This window comes from Phaethon aethereus, assembly GCF_964289735.1.
Source record: "Phaethon aethereus genome assembly, chromosome: 4".
In the NCBI taxonomy this organism is placed as follows: domain Eukaryota; kingdom Metazoa; phylum Chordata; class Aves; order Phaethontiformes; family Phaethontidae; genus Phaethon; species Phaethon aethereus.
The window spans coordinates 18,349,209-18,364,538 of NC_138578.1; the positions used below are offsets into that span (position 1 = coordinate 18,349,209).

The 15,330-nt window shown below is 39.3% G+C and overlaps 1 protein-coding gene across 1 annotated transcript in view; it reads right to left on the reverse strand.

Annotated features, from left to right (window-relative positions):
* Nucleotides 1–15,330, reverse strand: part of WDFY3 (WD repeat and FYVE domain containing 3) — a gene marked incomplete at both ends in the record, with an annotated part of 122,509 nt that overhangs the window by 78,921 nt on the left and 28,258 nt on the right. Inside the window, 5 exons of the mRNA XM_081999315.1 lie at nucleotides 3,964–4,047; nucleotides 6,065–6,522; nucleotides 8,639–8,832; nucleotides 11,822–11,920; nucleotides 14,633–15,100. Of these exons, the coding sequence (XP_081855441.1) occupies nucleotides 3,964–4,047; nucleotides 6,065–6,522; nucleotides 8,639–8,832; nucleotides 11,822–11,920; nucleotides 14,633–15,100 (1,303 nt within the window). The remainder of the gene's footprint in view (nucleotides 1–3,963; nucleotides 4,048–6,064; nucleotides 6,523–8,638; nucleotides 8,833–11,821; nucleotides 11,921–14,632; nucleotides 15,101–15,330) is intronic.

Genomic DNA, 15,330 nt, shown 5'->3' on the forward strand with positions numbered 1-15,330 from the left:
AGCAGACTCACTAACTGAAACGTCTGGCAGGTAGAGGAAGGCTACTTATACTTTCTACTTTTTTTTTTTTTTTTACTTTTGTCTCTTTTAAAATTAAATGGAATTAAGAACAGCTGAACAACTGGTAATACTATCATAGAGAGATGTTATCTCAACGCTTTTCTCTGTCTTAATGCAGAAATTGAAACACGGGCAATTGTTTCTCATGCATCCTAACAGCACTGCTCTTCATCTGAAGGAGAAAACTGCTACCTCTTCCCAGTGTCACCTCGAGCGTATTTTTGTATTTAAATTTGTATTTAAGAATGCTCTTTAGTCTAGTGAAATTCCACTCCCCAAGACGTTCTTGAAGATCAAGCTTCCGTCCACTTTTAAGCACAAATTTTACTTCTAAGCATCCTGATCTGCACTATCACATTCACCTCATTAGGTAAACTGTGAGGTCATAACATGGTAGTACAGGGAGAGCCACTGCTCAGTATGATTCACGAACAAGCATGTGATCCTGGCCTCAAATGGCCTGGATTTCAACATTAGATACAACAAACTGAAATGAGGATACAGTCAAGACTAGGCAATTTGCATTTCTGTTAGCAATTTAAATCAAAGTTATGTTCTGCAAGGATATATTACTGAAAGTTTTTCACATAATTTTAATACACGTTCTATATTTAGTTTTTCCATATAAGGAGTACTTGTATCAAAACAATGAAAAAAACCCAACATCAGGTCAAAAAGATTTCTCTAGGCAGGTAGAAGAAAATAGATCCTACAAAATCCTGCCAAAGTATTCATCAAATGTTACAGGTCTATGGGTCAGTACAGAACCTGCAATAAATTGAGGCATGCTTATACATTCTTTATATGATCCCTTTAAGGGAAAAGAAAGGAAGAAGTGGACAAAGGAAAAAGGCAGCGTGTGAAGATGACATATAGATTTGTCTAATTTAACAAAAAATAAACCTGAAGAGAAAAATCAAACAAGTTACATAATTAATTACAACTCTTGATGAGAATTATAATACCATTTTCATCTGGAAAGAAGTAAGTTAAGATTTATAGCAGATAAACCCTCTGCATAACATTCCCCAAGACCAATCACCATCCAAACTTTGTATAAACAATGTCTAAAAGTATTTTAAAGTCAAAGTTACATTCTATTCTCTACTTCACGGTGTCAGGCCCAAAGCATCCTCAAAAAAACAAAACTAAAAAAAACGAAAAACCAATCCACAAAAAAACCCCACCCTGTCTAGGTAAGTTTTTTTCTGCCAAAATTTACAGCAATCAAACAACTGGCAAAGCTGTAGCTCTTGATTCAAATTATAGAGGAGGGGTGGAAGAACAATGTATTCCAGGTAACAGGGAGAACATCTAGGTACTGCCATCCCAATGCATGTGCTGGAGGAATCCTACCTACTCTGTTTACATAAAGTATAACACTTGGAGGGCACTACCCTTCAGGGTAATACAGATTTGAGAAGTGGCAGACATGTCAGAGAGAGAATATCAGCCTATGTATCCAGAACCAATTCTAGATCATGTGTATCAAAACCAGAACCGTATTATTTTTGTTTATAGGAATTATTTGTGTACATAGCATCTGCTTGCTCTTTTAGTGAAACAACACAGAGCTCTCGCTCAGGCACTTGTCTTACAAGTCCAAAGGCAGAAAATCAGGCCACAGCAACAAGAGAGATCCCAGGGAAGCGAAGTAAAGGAGACAGAAAACAATAAGAGCAAACACTTCTCTCAGAAGAGTCAGCTTCAACAGAAAATGACTGTATCTGACATTTAAAGAGAGAACAAAAAAGAAAATCTAGAAATATTGGACTAAAAATCCCAAGTTGCTTGCTTTTGAAAGTAGGAAGATCCCAGCTACTGCCACTGAATTCACTAGGAATGACAAACACTATGCTGAACAACCGTGAGAAAGCAGACAGCTGCTCAAACAGACTTGTTGAAAAGCCTAGCCCTGTCTGTTTTTTACTTGAAAACATGCTTTTACAGAAAGGATCTGAAAAGTCACACAGGCCAAGCATGATCATTTTTTCCATCCACTTTTGCCTTGAGTCTTATACATCTTGTTATCACCCAAAGGCCTTTTTTGTTTGTGAAGATCCATGTCAAACACACTCCTTTACCTCAGCAAGTACCCCCATACTATACAGGTGCTTACCTGAATTGCCCGAAGGGCAACATCTCCTTTCAAGGCAGTTTGCAAAAGCAGCTTTTGTTGTTTCCCTTTGCAAATATTTTACATTCCAAACATGAAACAGGGTTCTGTACTGACCAAATCCCCCACAGGGATACTGACTTTTCAAGCTATCCAATCTTTACCTAGCCTTACATGACACGGTTTTCAAATATCTGCTTGCATTTTCAGTACTAAAAAAAACAAAGGAAGCCTAACATAGCTATTCATATATACATATATTTATATTTTAATTACCAGGCTGCATCAACTACCCATCTGGCACTCTTTCATTCATTACACCCTGGAATCAGCTCCTGTTTAGCAGGCATCGCACGTGTTCTGCTGCAAGCTTTTGCATACCTGTGCATTTGAGTAATTCAGTGAACCTGAGCAGCCATGCCAGTTACACTTGGGAGAACAGCAAGGTGTAGTACAGGAAAGAGCACACAATAATGCTAGAGGTTAATATCGGGGCCAAAGCCATAAAAAGCCTCCACAGGAAACGCTGCTTTCTTTCAAGTTTCTTCAGAGTAAATGAGAGGGAAAGGAGTTTGGCAGCTAAGGTTTTTTTCTCTGTGAACTGCAGCTGCTACGTTTGTCCCTAAATGCCTCCGTGTTAGAAAAGAAAGGAAATAACAGCCTAAGAGGTTCTGGATTATCAGGAAAGTGGCCTTGTCCAAGCCAGACCCTGCAGAATACCCAGGTATGACTTGGGTAACATCACTCAGCAAGACAGAAAAAGGCTTCTCTTTACTAACCTGCTCGAGTACAAACATCTCCTTTCAAGGCAGTTTGCAAAAGCAGCTTTTGTTGTTTCCCTTTGCAAATATTTTACATTCCAAACATGAAACTTGATGGCATATTTTAAGCCGAACACCAAGAAAAAATGACCTTATATTCCACAAGTGGCACCTGCACCTCATTTTTCAAATGTCTTTTTAGCCTTCAAAAGCAAATCTCTGCCAAACCTGCATCTTCAGAGAACAAACGTTTGCCCCCTTCCCTGGGGACTCCGGGAAAAAATCTCCTTTTCATCGTTTGCACAGGCCTGTAAGTCACACTGTTGTTGAATCAGACAACTTTATTTTTTCTTAAAAAAAAAAAAAAAAAAATCTACCAGACGCTAAGATGCATAAAAAAAGACAGCAGCTTGGGTGGGAGCAGGGGGGGAATGGGTGCTAAGATTTCTGAATTGTGCCGTTCGTGCTTTCTTTCCAAACCTTTTAATTTAGCATGCCTCTACATCACTTTGCAGTCACGTACCAACAGGTTCATTCTTTAGTTTTTATCATGTACAATTACTAACAAATGAGCACCTTACCAAGCCATCCACCTTCCTACTGAAAGTATCTTTTCTTGAAAAATAAGTAAAGAAAAAAGAAATACTGCTGTATTAATTGATCTACTAGCACAGTCTGAACTTCTTTGAACTGCTCCTGAGAGCGTCATTTATACCTCCCTTAGATCTTTTTTTTATACTAGACCTTATTTGTTTTTGAATGACGAACTTAACTTTGAAGTGCCTCAGGAGTCTGGAGACATCTCTAGTCCCACGCATTAGCATCTCTACCTAGGATTCACTAGGAAACACCTTTGCATTGAGTTTATCCAGTAAATACACAAGTGAAAATGCACACCTCAAAAAAAAAAAAAAAAAAAAAAAAGCAACTTGAGAGAAAAAAACAACCAAACAAACAAGAACTAAGAAACACAACAGTGAGAGAGAAATCAGAAGAGAGATTAACTTCTCTTTAAAGGGTCAGTACCTTTTCCTGGACAAAGCTGGCGTACCCCAGGGAGAGGGGAGAGAAGTCTCATTTGTCAGGCAAGGAGGGATCTGTTCTGCACGACTACAGACAAAACAGACAGGGGTAGGACAGAGAGGTTAGAGAAGAAACCAGAGGCCATAAGCTCGTTAGTTTTACAAAAGTGCCAATAAAATTTTTACTAGGATCCATTCTTCAGAAACAACATGGATGACAAAGGACACTACTGAATAACACGCATCAGGTAAACACACGGACATGCAAAGCATATGCTTGTTTTATGGTATGGCTCTGCAGTGCTTGTTCATTACTCCACAGAGGTTTATTGATATGACCATGCTAGCAGAACAGTACATCCTTCAATGTTAAACAGTGGAAATTGACAGAGGAAAGTAAAGTCTGAGGGAATTAAGTATAACCAACACAGGTAAGAAATAAAATCAATGTAAACTTTACAAAGAATGATCATCAGCAACTTTAAGAAAGAAGGGAGAATGCAGTCACTGAAGATGACAGAAAAAAAAAAAAAAGAACTTAATGATGGGATTTACTTACCCCATTGATTCCTCATACTCAACTGTTAGCTAGTGTTATAACTTCTACAGTACATGCAACAGATTCTTAACACACATTTTCCTCCCCCTATGTAAATGGTTTAATCATACTTCAAAATGAGATCAGGTAAATTGATTTGTGTGCTTGGCTTTTGGGTTTGTTTTTTTGGAGTTGGGTGGGGGGGTGTTTGTTTTTAAACAAGATAAAAACATAAAGATTTGCTGCCTTGGAGGCAAAATTTTCACTAACAAAAACATGATTTATACTTTACTAGTCACCTAGTTTAAGAAAGCCTGACCAACTGGCAGCTCTATTAACATCTCAACATACACAGACATACCTTCAACACTTGGAAAATCAGACCATGTGTTTGACTAACCAGGTGGCCCGTCTTAGAAAAACAGGGTCACATGCATTAAGTAACTGGGGTGCAGCAGCTCCAAGGTCCCAGATACGAAGCTTAGGTCTGTGGTTTACTTTTTCGTACCTTAAATTATGCATAACAACTACTTTCAGACAAGCCAATCTTCAACACCTCAGTAAGTTTTGCTGTCATTTTGAATCAACTTTAAGACTTCACTGTCCATTTCAAATCTCAAATATAATTTAAGTATAGTTTAAGTTCAAGTTGTTTAACTCTGGGAGTGTCTCAGTTAAATTTAAAAAACAATAATTTACAGACTAGCTAGAATTTTAAAGAACATGCCAATCCATCTAAACCAAGATGTGTTTAGCCTGGAGAAAAGGAGGCTCAGGGAAGACCTTATCACTCTCTACAACTGCGTGAAAGGAGGTTGTAGCGAGGTGGATGTTGGTCTCCAAGCAGCAAATGATATAACAAGAGGAAATGGCCTCAAGCAGCACCAGGGAAGTTTAGATGGGGTATTACAAAAAATTTCTTCACCAAAAGGATTGTCAAGCATTGGAACAGGCTGCCCAGGGAAGTGGTTGAGTGACCATCCCTGGAGGTATTTAAAAGATGTGTAGATGTGGTGCTTAGGGACATGGTTTAGTGGTGGACGTGGCAGTGTTAGGTTTACAGTTGGACTCCGTAACCTTAAAAGCCTCTTCCAATCTAAATGATTCTATGATTCTAAAGTCATCATGATATTATCTAAGTACTTGAAGTCCTGTATCAAAGGAAACATGAACTTAAGATGTAATGTTCAACAACCAATTTTTCATTTGACTTAACAAAAGCCTAAAAATCTAGTAATTCTGTATGATAAAGCAACCTGACAGTCTGACTATCAACCAACAGGTTGCTTCAACACATCAAATATAACCATAAACTGACAGCTCTATCTTAATTGCTGCCATGACAAAAACATTCAACATCAGAGATAACACTGCATACCCTGGAGAACACCAGCAAGCTAAGTCAATATTTGGTCAGATGCTGGCACCTTATATTCCTCTCACTGGAGTGAAGGAACAAAGAAATAGATTAAAATGAAATACAAAAGCTTGCAGTGAACATATCTGAAAAAAACTATTTTGGGGAACACTGGGGTGGGGAGAAAAAAAAAAAAGGCAAAGTTCGTACCTGTCAAAAGAATCTGTTGCTACCTTGTAGAGGTAAATAAAAAGTTTACTGCAGTGTCTTAGCATAGGTGACACAGAATCCAGGGATATTAGGTCATCCTCCAGAAGTCTTTGAAACAGTTGTGTATTTGAAGGGAAGACATTCAAGGGACTTATTTTTCTCAAGTCTGAGAAGCAGCCAAGTAATCGAACAGCATCTGCCAGTTTTTCATACTGGATCTCTGTTTTGAAGAAATGAGAGTTGGCTGGCTCGTAGCGCATTGCTGCAGTCAATGTGCAGAACACAGTGTGAAGCAGTTCGAACACTTGATTCTGGTTTACTTTCTCCCAGCCATTCTTAGGCGGCGAGCACAAAGATCTTTCCATAGCAACAAGTAAAGATGTGACATACACAAATCCACCAACTTTTCTAAAAACAGTTCTTGTGCGGTGACTTTCTCTCAGCACCGAGAGTAGGGCCTATGGACAAAACAAACAATCAAAACAAAGAAGGAAAAAAAGCAGCAGCATTACAAACAGCTTGAAAAAAAGGTAGGAATGTTTTTGTTTATATCCTAGCAAAAACCTCATGTCATCTGTCAGAATTTGGTAATGCTTTAAGTCTCCAAAGATCAAGTTTGTACTGCAAGAGTCCCCATCCTTAAAAGCTTACAAAATAAAAAGAGTGTGGGAAAAAGTAAAGCATTGCTCCTAATTTAGAAATAAGATACTGAGATAAATGAACCTGCCAACAGAAAAGACTTGACCAAGCCTAGAACAGAACCCAAAATCCCCTTAGTGATAAGGCAACAAGTCTAACTATTAGAAAGGAATCTACTCTGTCATCATACTTCACAAACAATTTCAAACAAGAGCAAGTAAACAACTGCCTGTAGCAATGACAAATCTAAACCTTGGAGCATCCTAACAGCAGGTCTCCCAGAAATCTACAACACATAAGCACCTGGCAGCTACGAAGCTACAACAGCACTCAAAGATAACAGCAGCAGCAGCAAAGAATTAGCCCAAAAAACCCACTGAGTTTTGGCCTTCCTCTACAATGAGATCCATAATCTCTGAATTGAGTGAAACTTGATTTTAAGAGTTACTGTACAAAAATAAGCCTGAAAGAGAAACAAAAATGGATAAAACCTTACCTGCTGAACAAATACAAAGCTGCAGTCTAAACAGCATAAACTACATGAATCTAGGTACTAGAGAATAATATTCATTTATCTGTGAAATCAGAGGGGGGGGAAGCCCATCCACCCAAACAAAAGCATGGGAAGTTTGACCCACATATGAAAACAGAACGTAGAAGAAAAAGTCTCTTTACACGAAGCATCACAAACAGAAAAATGCTACTGATACAGAAAAATAGGCTAGGGGGCAGGAGGAATCTTTTATGATCAAGAGTTTACTTCTTCAGAATCATGCGGGGTTTTTTTTTAAGCACTCAGAAGATGGGTAGTGAAATAGTTACACTGTCATTCCTTTGAAGGCAGTATCTTAATCCCTGCCAAACCTGGATAAACGGTAAGAGACACATCCCTGCAACATTCTGGGCTGTTAGTTCCATAACCAAAACTTCTGAAAACAGCACCGATGGAAGACAAATACAACAGATCACATGAAGGACAGAAACCCTGACTTTGGATGTTAAATCCAGTGAGGAACTGCAATATCCTTTCTCTCCCCTTAAGTATGGTGAGTGAGACATGCTCAAAAATGACTGAAGACCTTGATAGACAAAATATATCAAATGAATTTTTTTATTCCTAGCTCTCCTTTCTGTCTTTTGAAATAATATGAAGCTGCTCATCCACCAGAGAAATATTACAGCTCCTTCTAACAGAGATGAACCTAGACGTTAGAGTTCTTTCCATTAAGACTTAATTTACTTGTTACTATTTGCCTTAGCTTTTCTACCCTAAAATAACAGTCTTATGTCAATTTACAAAAATAACATTAGCTATTCTGAGAAGAAATTGTGGGTCTAGACTAGCAGCCAAAAAACCTAATACGACAGAGAACAGACGAAAGTCTTCTCTCTTCCTCCTCCACTCGCAGCTTTACTTTCCTACCTTTCCACCATTTTGCTTAAGCAAGTTCTTTGACTTTATCTTTTACTATGGTCACTACAATTTACATTTAGATTAACTAATTCAGCATTTATAACTACTAAATTAGTAAAATAAAGTAGGCCTGCCACAGGTAAATGCAAGTCAGCACTGAAAATAAACTTACATGTTACATGCTTGCTTTTTCCCTCCCATGTATTCTCATTATTTTTAACTGAATAATACTCCACCAGGGAAGATTGTCATAACTGTAGAACCTCATTTCCTATCCACTGAGGCTGATTACAAGTGATGATGCTAAAAACACATACCTACTAGCCTTCATCTCCGATTCTGAAACCTGCTATGGATAGATGGAAGAACACAAAACCCATGCATCAAGTGTACACATTTCAACTCCAGAGATGATCCACATTCAGTAACTAAATACCATCCATCCAATCCAATCCCCTTCTGTGTTTCCTTTTTTAAAAAAGTGGCTTAGGAGCAAGAGTCCTGAGCGGTATATCATTTACCCTTAAGATGTCCGTTTTCAGCTGCAGTTCCGTAGGTGGAGCCGAGTGCATCAGTCCCAACAAAGTGCCCATATCATCTTCTCCACTAGGTGATAACACCAACTGCTGGATGATCATCAGCGCATGCTGTCGGCACTGGGGATACTTTACTATGTTGTGCACGCATCTTGCACCACCAAATTCCCTGAAAATACCTACTCAAAGGGAGGGGTGGGGATAAATCAATAAGGAGTATGAGAAATAAAATCAGTAACAAATAATGACAACAACAAAACATGAAAGGTGTTTATTTTCATTTCTGCAGATTGTATGGCAGGGTTTTAGCCCTATGGATGTTTAATGACTTACTACTATTTTTCCTCTCCTACCACAAATAAACATAGAACCTGAACAATATTCTCCCGACAATATTTCTCACTGAAGGTGTCGAGTACAAGGATGCAGGTCAGTTCTTGCAGGCAGTAGTTGAAGATGTCCCTGCTCATTGCAGGGGGATTGGTCTCAATGACCTTTAAAGGTCCCTTCCAACCCAAACTATTCTATGATTCTAAGAATTTCCTCAGTAATTCTGTTACTCCAACAGTAGTTATTCTTTTCATGCTAGAGCTTAAAGAGTCACAAGATGAAACAAAGAAAAAAATATAGCAAACCCTCCATCTTTAGTGAAGGCTATATGCTGTTTTGGTTACAGGATAGTGTTTATATTATGTTTAGTTCATTGCCAAGCTGCTTCTGGACAAGAGGAGCAAACTAGGAGTAATGGTTGAGAAGTGATTTGGTCTATCTACAAGGTTTGTAAGATTCTGCAGAACTTTTCTTGTGGCAAGACCTATCTCTGTAGAGATAAATCTTAAGTCAAATAATGGTTCTCAAGCTGGACACTCAGAAGAACACATGTGCAATATTAACTGAAAATTAAATGAAAACTGATTCTGAAAACATCATAAAAACCAGACTGGAATATATATGGCACATATAACATGATTAGTACAGTGTCAGCACCTACAGTACTGCCCTATACTGATTACTGAAAACAGAGTAGGGAAATGGATCAATGCTGCATTACTGCACCATCTTCCTTGTGACCATAAACTAAAAGAGCAGTTTAAATGACCAAGTTCAGGATTAACAAGCTAGTCAGGACAACTCTAATGTACATATACAAACCTTAGTCCCACTATCCATTTCCAATTTCCTGCCTCCTGCTTTCTCTGACATTCTTTGGATGAGATATGGACTTGGACAAGGCAAAAGGAGAGGCCCCAGACCCTGAGACAGTTAAACTGGTTGCATCCCTTTACAGGCAAAGTACATCTCAGTGGTCAGGTGTCTTGTTTTCAGTGAGACTGAAGTAACATTTTATACTTCTCCCACTCTCAGTCTAGATTCTTGACTACCCAGTGAACTTGTCTGGGTCTGGACACTCAAATTTCTTGTTTTAAATTTGGTTATCAGTTATGCAATATGCAGGAATCCTTATCACAGATACTGGTTTAAGATCTGAAACCAAGCTTTCAGTGTAGTATGAAGCACTGCAAGGCTGCATAATACCTATTTATGTATCTCTGTGATGACCTAAAACCTCTGCTGGCCTCTGGATACAGTGCCACACATGCTGCACAGACAGCAACCACAACTTCTTTGAGAAATGGTTTCTTAACTTCTTCTGTACAGCAATGTCATACTCCTTGGTGAGCTACTAATGAAACAAGGCCCTTGAACAATCCAGGAGTCCTCAGAAACAAAACCTGTTGGGTCATCCAACAGCCCTGAAGCATTTTACGCTTACCCTCTATTGTTTCTCTGGTGCATACTCAGACATTAACTCAGTACCAAGAAGTAGCAACAAGGTACTTCAAGCTTCCTAGGTGAGGTCGGGAATACCACTTAGCAGCAGCCAAGGATTTGTCTTAAGTCAGGTGGATGCTACCACAGTTAGATCATATCCATGTCTCACAGGAGCAAGGCTCAGCTACCACAGAGCCTGATGACACACAGGTACATGTAGTCCAATCCTGTGAACCAAGACCTACTGCTTCTAAAATATGAGGCAGTTCCAGTCCTTCAGAGATGTTATCATCATATACTTACAGCACCTCCTCTCGTTCATCCTTAGAAATCAAATAATCCTGAGGTTTTTTGGTTTTGGGTTCGATCATAGCCCCCCCCATATTTCTCCTTATATGGAAGCCTCCACATGTACCTTCATGTCACTCCTTGACTTGTTTCTAATTCTGCCTTTTCTTACATGGCAAAACTAAAGCTGAGTGATAAATGTACAAGTCTCTAATTGATTCATACACCTAATCTGTAATCTATACCAGTTCCTCTCTAAAACCTCCTTATTTCAGCCTAATTCACTTGCTTCTCAGTTCATCGTTGAACAGCTTCATCTAGCAAATCAAAGATTGTGTTTTTTTCCTTTCCATTGACAGGAGAGGTAGCTTGGTGGACAAAAGGGAAGTGGCAAAGCTGCTGGCAGTGTCATCCACAGCTTTCTCATAAGCAACCCGACAAAATGGTCTAAATGCAATCATAAAAACACACCTGTTACAATAAACAGAAACAGTTATCACCCTTTCTCAATCTGTTATTTCAAGCTCTCAGAGACAGCTTTTACTATGAGATACACATACTGTCTATTTTGATGTCACGAAGCCGTGGCTAATGACGCATAATATAAACCTGCCTGATTTAGAAAAGGACACTCATAACAGAGCCCTATTTATATGTACTGACTGGGAATATGGCTTTAAAAATTAAAAGACATCTTTCACTAAAGATACAAGCATTATTAATCACATTTAAGTAGACGTGACTGCCAACAGCAAACTACATGCCTAATTATATGCTTAAATTTTTTTATATGCCACCTGTGTTACCAGACCAGCTACAAATTATTATAGTATTGGTGGAGAGTGATGGGGTGTGGTGGTTGCCTTCAGGTAAACAACAGCAAAGAAACTCAAGTTAAAAAGAAACACTATCTTGTACTCCTTTATTTTTTGTGCTCTAGTTTATGCTGCCTATTCTCTCTTCTGGAAAAACTCAGCAAAAGAAAAAGTGTATTTCAGTGTGTTTGATTACTTGCCCGAAGACAGAAAGTCAAGACTACTTTGCTTTCAGGCATGACTTTCTGAGTTGCTTTTTAATAAATATTTTGACAGTGGTCTCTCTACTTACCTGCATTTGTGTTTGATCCTTGTAGTAGTACTGTCAAGGTCTCCATAACCAATAAAGCCAGCTGCTTTTGGTCCTCAAATGAACTGTTTCTTGAATCCCCTAAAAAACAATTTCAGAAGCCAAAGACATTGTGAAAATCACTCTTTTCTAAGATGCTTCTTAGTACTTTCCACCAACACTTCTATTTTCTTTGCTTCCCCAGAGAACATGCAACTTAACCATATTCCAAAGCAAATTAAGATTTAGTCTACACATGCATTCCTGGGAAACCTTAACTACGAATCATTCAAAAAGTGAATTTATAAAGACAAGAATTTAAGAAGAATCTTTTGAGCACTGTGAGCTCAGTGGCTGACACTGCAGCTGTATGTGTAGTTTCACATCCCCAACTGTTGTTTCTTGAACCAAACAACAGTTGAAGACTTAACAGGATCTATTCTTGTTCAGTATTCAGTACTTGAAAAGGGAAATTCCACGCAAAAGCAGAAAACTACATACACATAATTACAGTAAATATGTTGATGATTCAACAGGTGTAACAGACAAACCAACACTGCAAGTGGCATCTTAAACACAGATTAACACTCCAGAAGAAAACCACTTTTTTTAAACAACTCTAATAAGAAGCAAGTCACAACACAAGGCCATGTGCACCCAGGTAGCACCCTAATCAGATGGAATCTTGGTTCATTTATTTAGAAGAACATTAGAATTGATGTGTTTTTCAATGGAGTTGCTTACAACAAAGCTTTCTAACTCTAATCAACAGCTACCACTCACTAATGAAGCTTCAGACAATATACCCAGGTGAAATGTCCAACAATTATGATTAAAAAGTGTCACTGATGCACACTAGCTTGATTGTAGTTTGAATAAAGAACGTTAAAAAAAAATCTCTGTGTGTGTATGTACATATGCACATAGGGCACTTGGCAGCACCTGCTTCACAGGCTAAGTGGCAAGGTAGCTTATCTCTGAGATGTTCAATTCTAGAGATAACTTCTTTTTAAAAAAAAAAAAAAACACTCTTAGAAAAATGTAGAATCATGGAATCATTTCAGTTGGAAAAGAACCGTAAGATCATAAAATCCAACCATTAACCTAACACTGCCAAGTCCACCACTAAACCATAGAATCATAGAATGTTTGTGTTGGAAGGGACCTTTAAAGATCATCTAGTCCAAGCCCCCAGAAATGAGCTGGGACATCTTCAACTAGATCAGCTTGCTCAGAGCCCCATCCAACCTTGCATTGAATGTTTCCAGGGATGGGGCAATCTACCACCCCTCTGGGCAATCTGTGTCAGGGTTTCACCATCCTTGTCGTGAAAAATTTCTTCCTTATATCTAGTCTGAATCTGCCTTCTTTTAGTTTAAAACTGTTACCCCTTGTCCTATCGCAATAGGCCCTGCTAAAAAGTCTGTCCCCATCTTTCTCATAAAACCCCTTTAAGTACTGGAAGGCTGCAGTAAGGTCTCCCCAGAGCCTTCTCTTCTCCAGGCTGTGAACAACCCCAACTCTCTCAGCCTGTCCTCATAGGAGAGGTGCTCCACCCCTTTGATCATTTTTGTGTCCCTCCTCCAGACCCACTCCAACAGGTCCATGTCTTTCCTGTGCGCTGAGGGCTCCAGAGCTGGACACAGTACTCCAGCTGGGGTCTCACTAGAGCAAGGCAGAGAGGCAGCATCACCTCCCTCAACTTGCTGGCCACGCTTCTTTTGATGCAGCCCAGGATACAGTTGGCCTTCGGGGCTGCGAGCGCACATTGTCAGCTCCTGTCCAGCTTTCCATCCACCAGTACTCCCAAGTCTTTCTTGGCAGGGCTGCTCTCAATCCTTTCATCCCCAGCCTGTACTGATACCGGGGGTAGTGAAGGGGCCCAAAACTGAACACAGGATTTGAGGTGCGGCCTCACCAGTGCTGAGTACAGGGGTACAATCACTTCCCTCCTCCTGCTGGCCACACTATTTCTGATACAAGCCATGATGCTATTGGTCTTCTTGGCCACCTGGGCACACTGACAGCTCATAATCAGCCGGCTGTTGACCAACACCCCCAGGTCCTTTTCCACCAGGCAGCTCTCCAGCCACTCTTCCCCAAGCCTGTAGCATTGCATGGGGTTGTTGTGACCCAAGTGCAGGACCCCGCACTGAGCCTTGTTGAACCTCATACAGTTGGCATCGGCCCATCGATCCAGCCTGTCCAGATCCCTCTGCCAAGTCTTCCTTCCCTCAAGTAGATCAACACTCCCACCCAACTTGGTGTCATCTGCAAACTTACTGAGGGTGCAATTGATCTCACTCAGATCATTGAGGAATATATTACACTGAACAAACTAGTAGACCCAATTTACAAAAAAAATTCTGCAAACTTGAATATGTACTCCTATTAAGAGCTCAGAGATGCATACTATAGTATTTTTTTCAAAACTGGGGCTAAATGCAATGAAATGCACAAGTACCTCTTGTGAGGAAGAGTATAGATACTATGTATTGCTCCTTCACTTGCTGTTTTCATGTTAAGTAACAAATATTAAACCAATACATCAAAAAAAATTTATAAAGGAAAATATGAACTCCTACTATTTTGCCTTCATACAGCATCTTTCATTTAAGCTTGCCTCAGGCTTCTTGCAAGACATTAAGAGAGAAACAATTCCAATGAGCTTTTAAGATGGCACAGCAGCCCCTGGCAGAACTCAGCCCTTGAAATACATGTTCAGGCTCTCTTGTTCCTCCTCTTAAGTGCTAGCCTTCACCATTTTCAGCCAAAAAAAGACACGTATTAGTAAAATGGAAGAGTACACTCTACCTTGATCATTCAGTGCCTGAGTGGGATCTTTAAGAAGGGCTGCATATTTATGAAGAAGATTTACCATCACCTCCAGAAGTCCCACTTCCCTGAAGACATCCTTAAAGATGTAGTCATGACGGGTGAACTTAAGGAGTGTCTTCATGGCAATGATGCTACACTGAAAAGAAGTGCTGGATTTTAAAAGGATGCTCACACTGATCAGTTCTTTACAGGGTATGTAATTCAAGCTGAAGACAACAAATTCCAGCATCTCAAAGTATTTGGTCTGCACTTCTGGAAGCTTAGGAATTTTCTCTGCAAACTGAGATAATGTGTGCTGTGATTCCAAAATGAAGTAGTTGGCATTGTCTGCCATATAAATATTTGTGATGGCATCAAGGATGATTTGTGCTAGATAGTTGGTTTTTGCTCTCAAAAATGCATTCTGGAGGACTGAAAATGCTTGAATATTCCTCACACTGTGACCTAAATCAGGAAACAAAGTGGGATGGGAGAAAAAAGGAAAAAGAACGTTCTTAATTGTCATAAACAATGAGTGCAATTATTAATAATGATCCATGCATTTTAATAAGCGTGAATAAAATAACAGTATATGTCACATACAATAAAAAAATTTATTAAAACTGACTTTTCAAAACAGCCTCTGCACAATCACTTACATTGCAAATCCTACAACCTACTGTTCATTACGATGG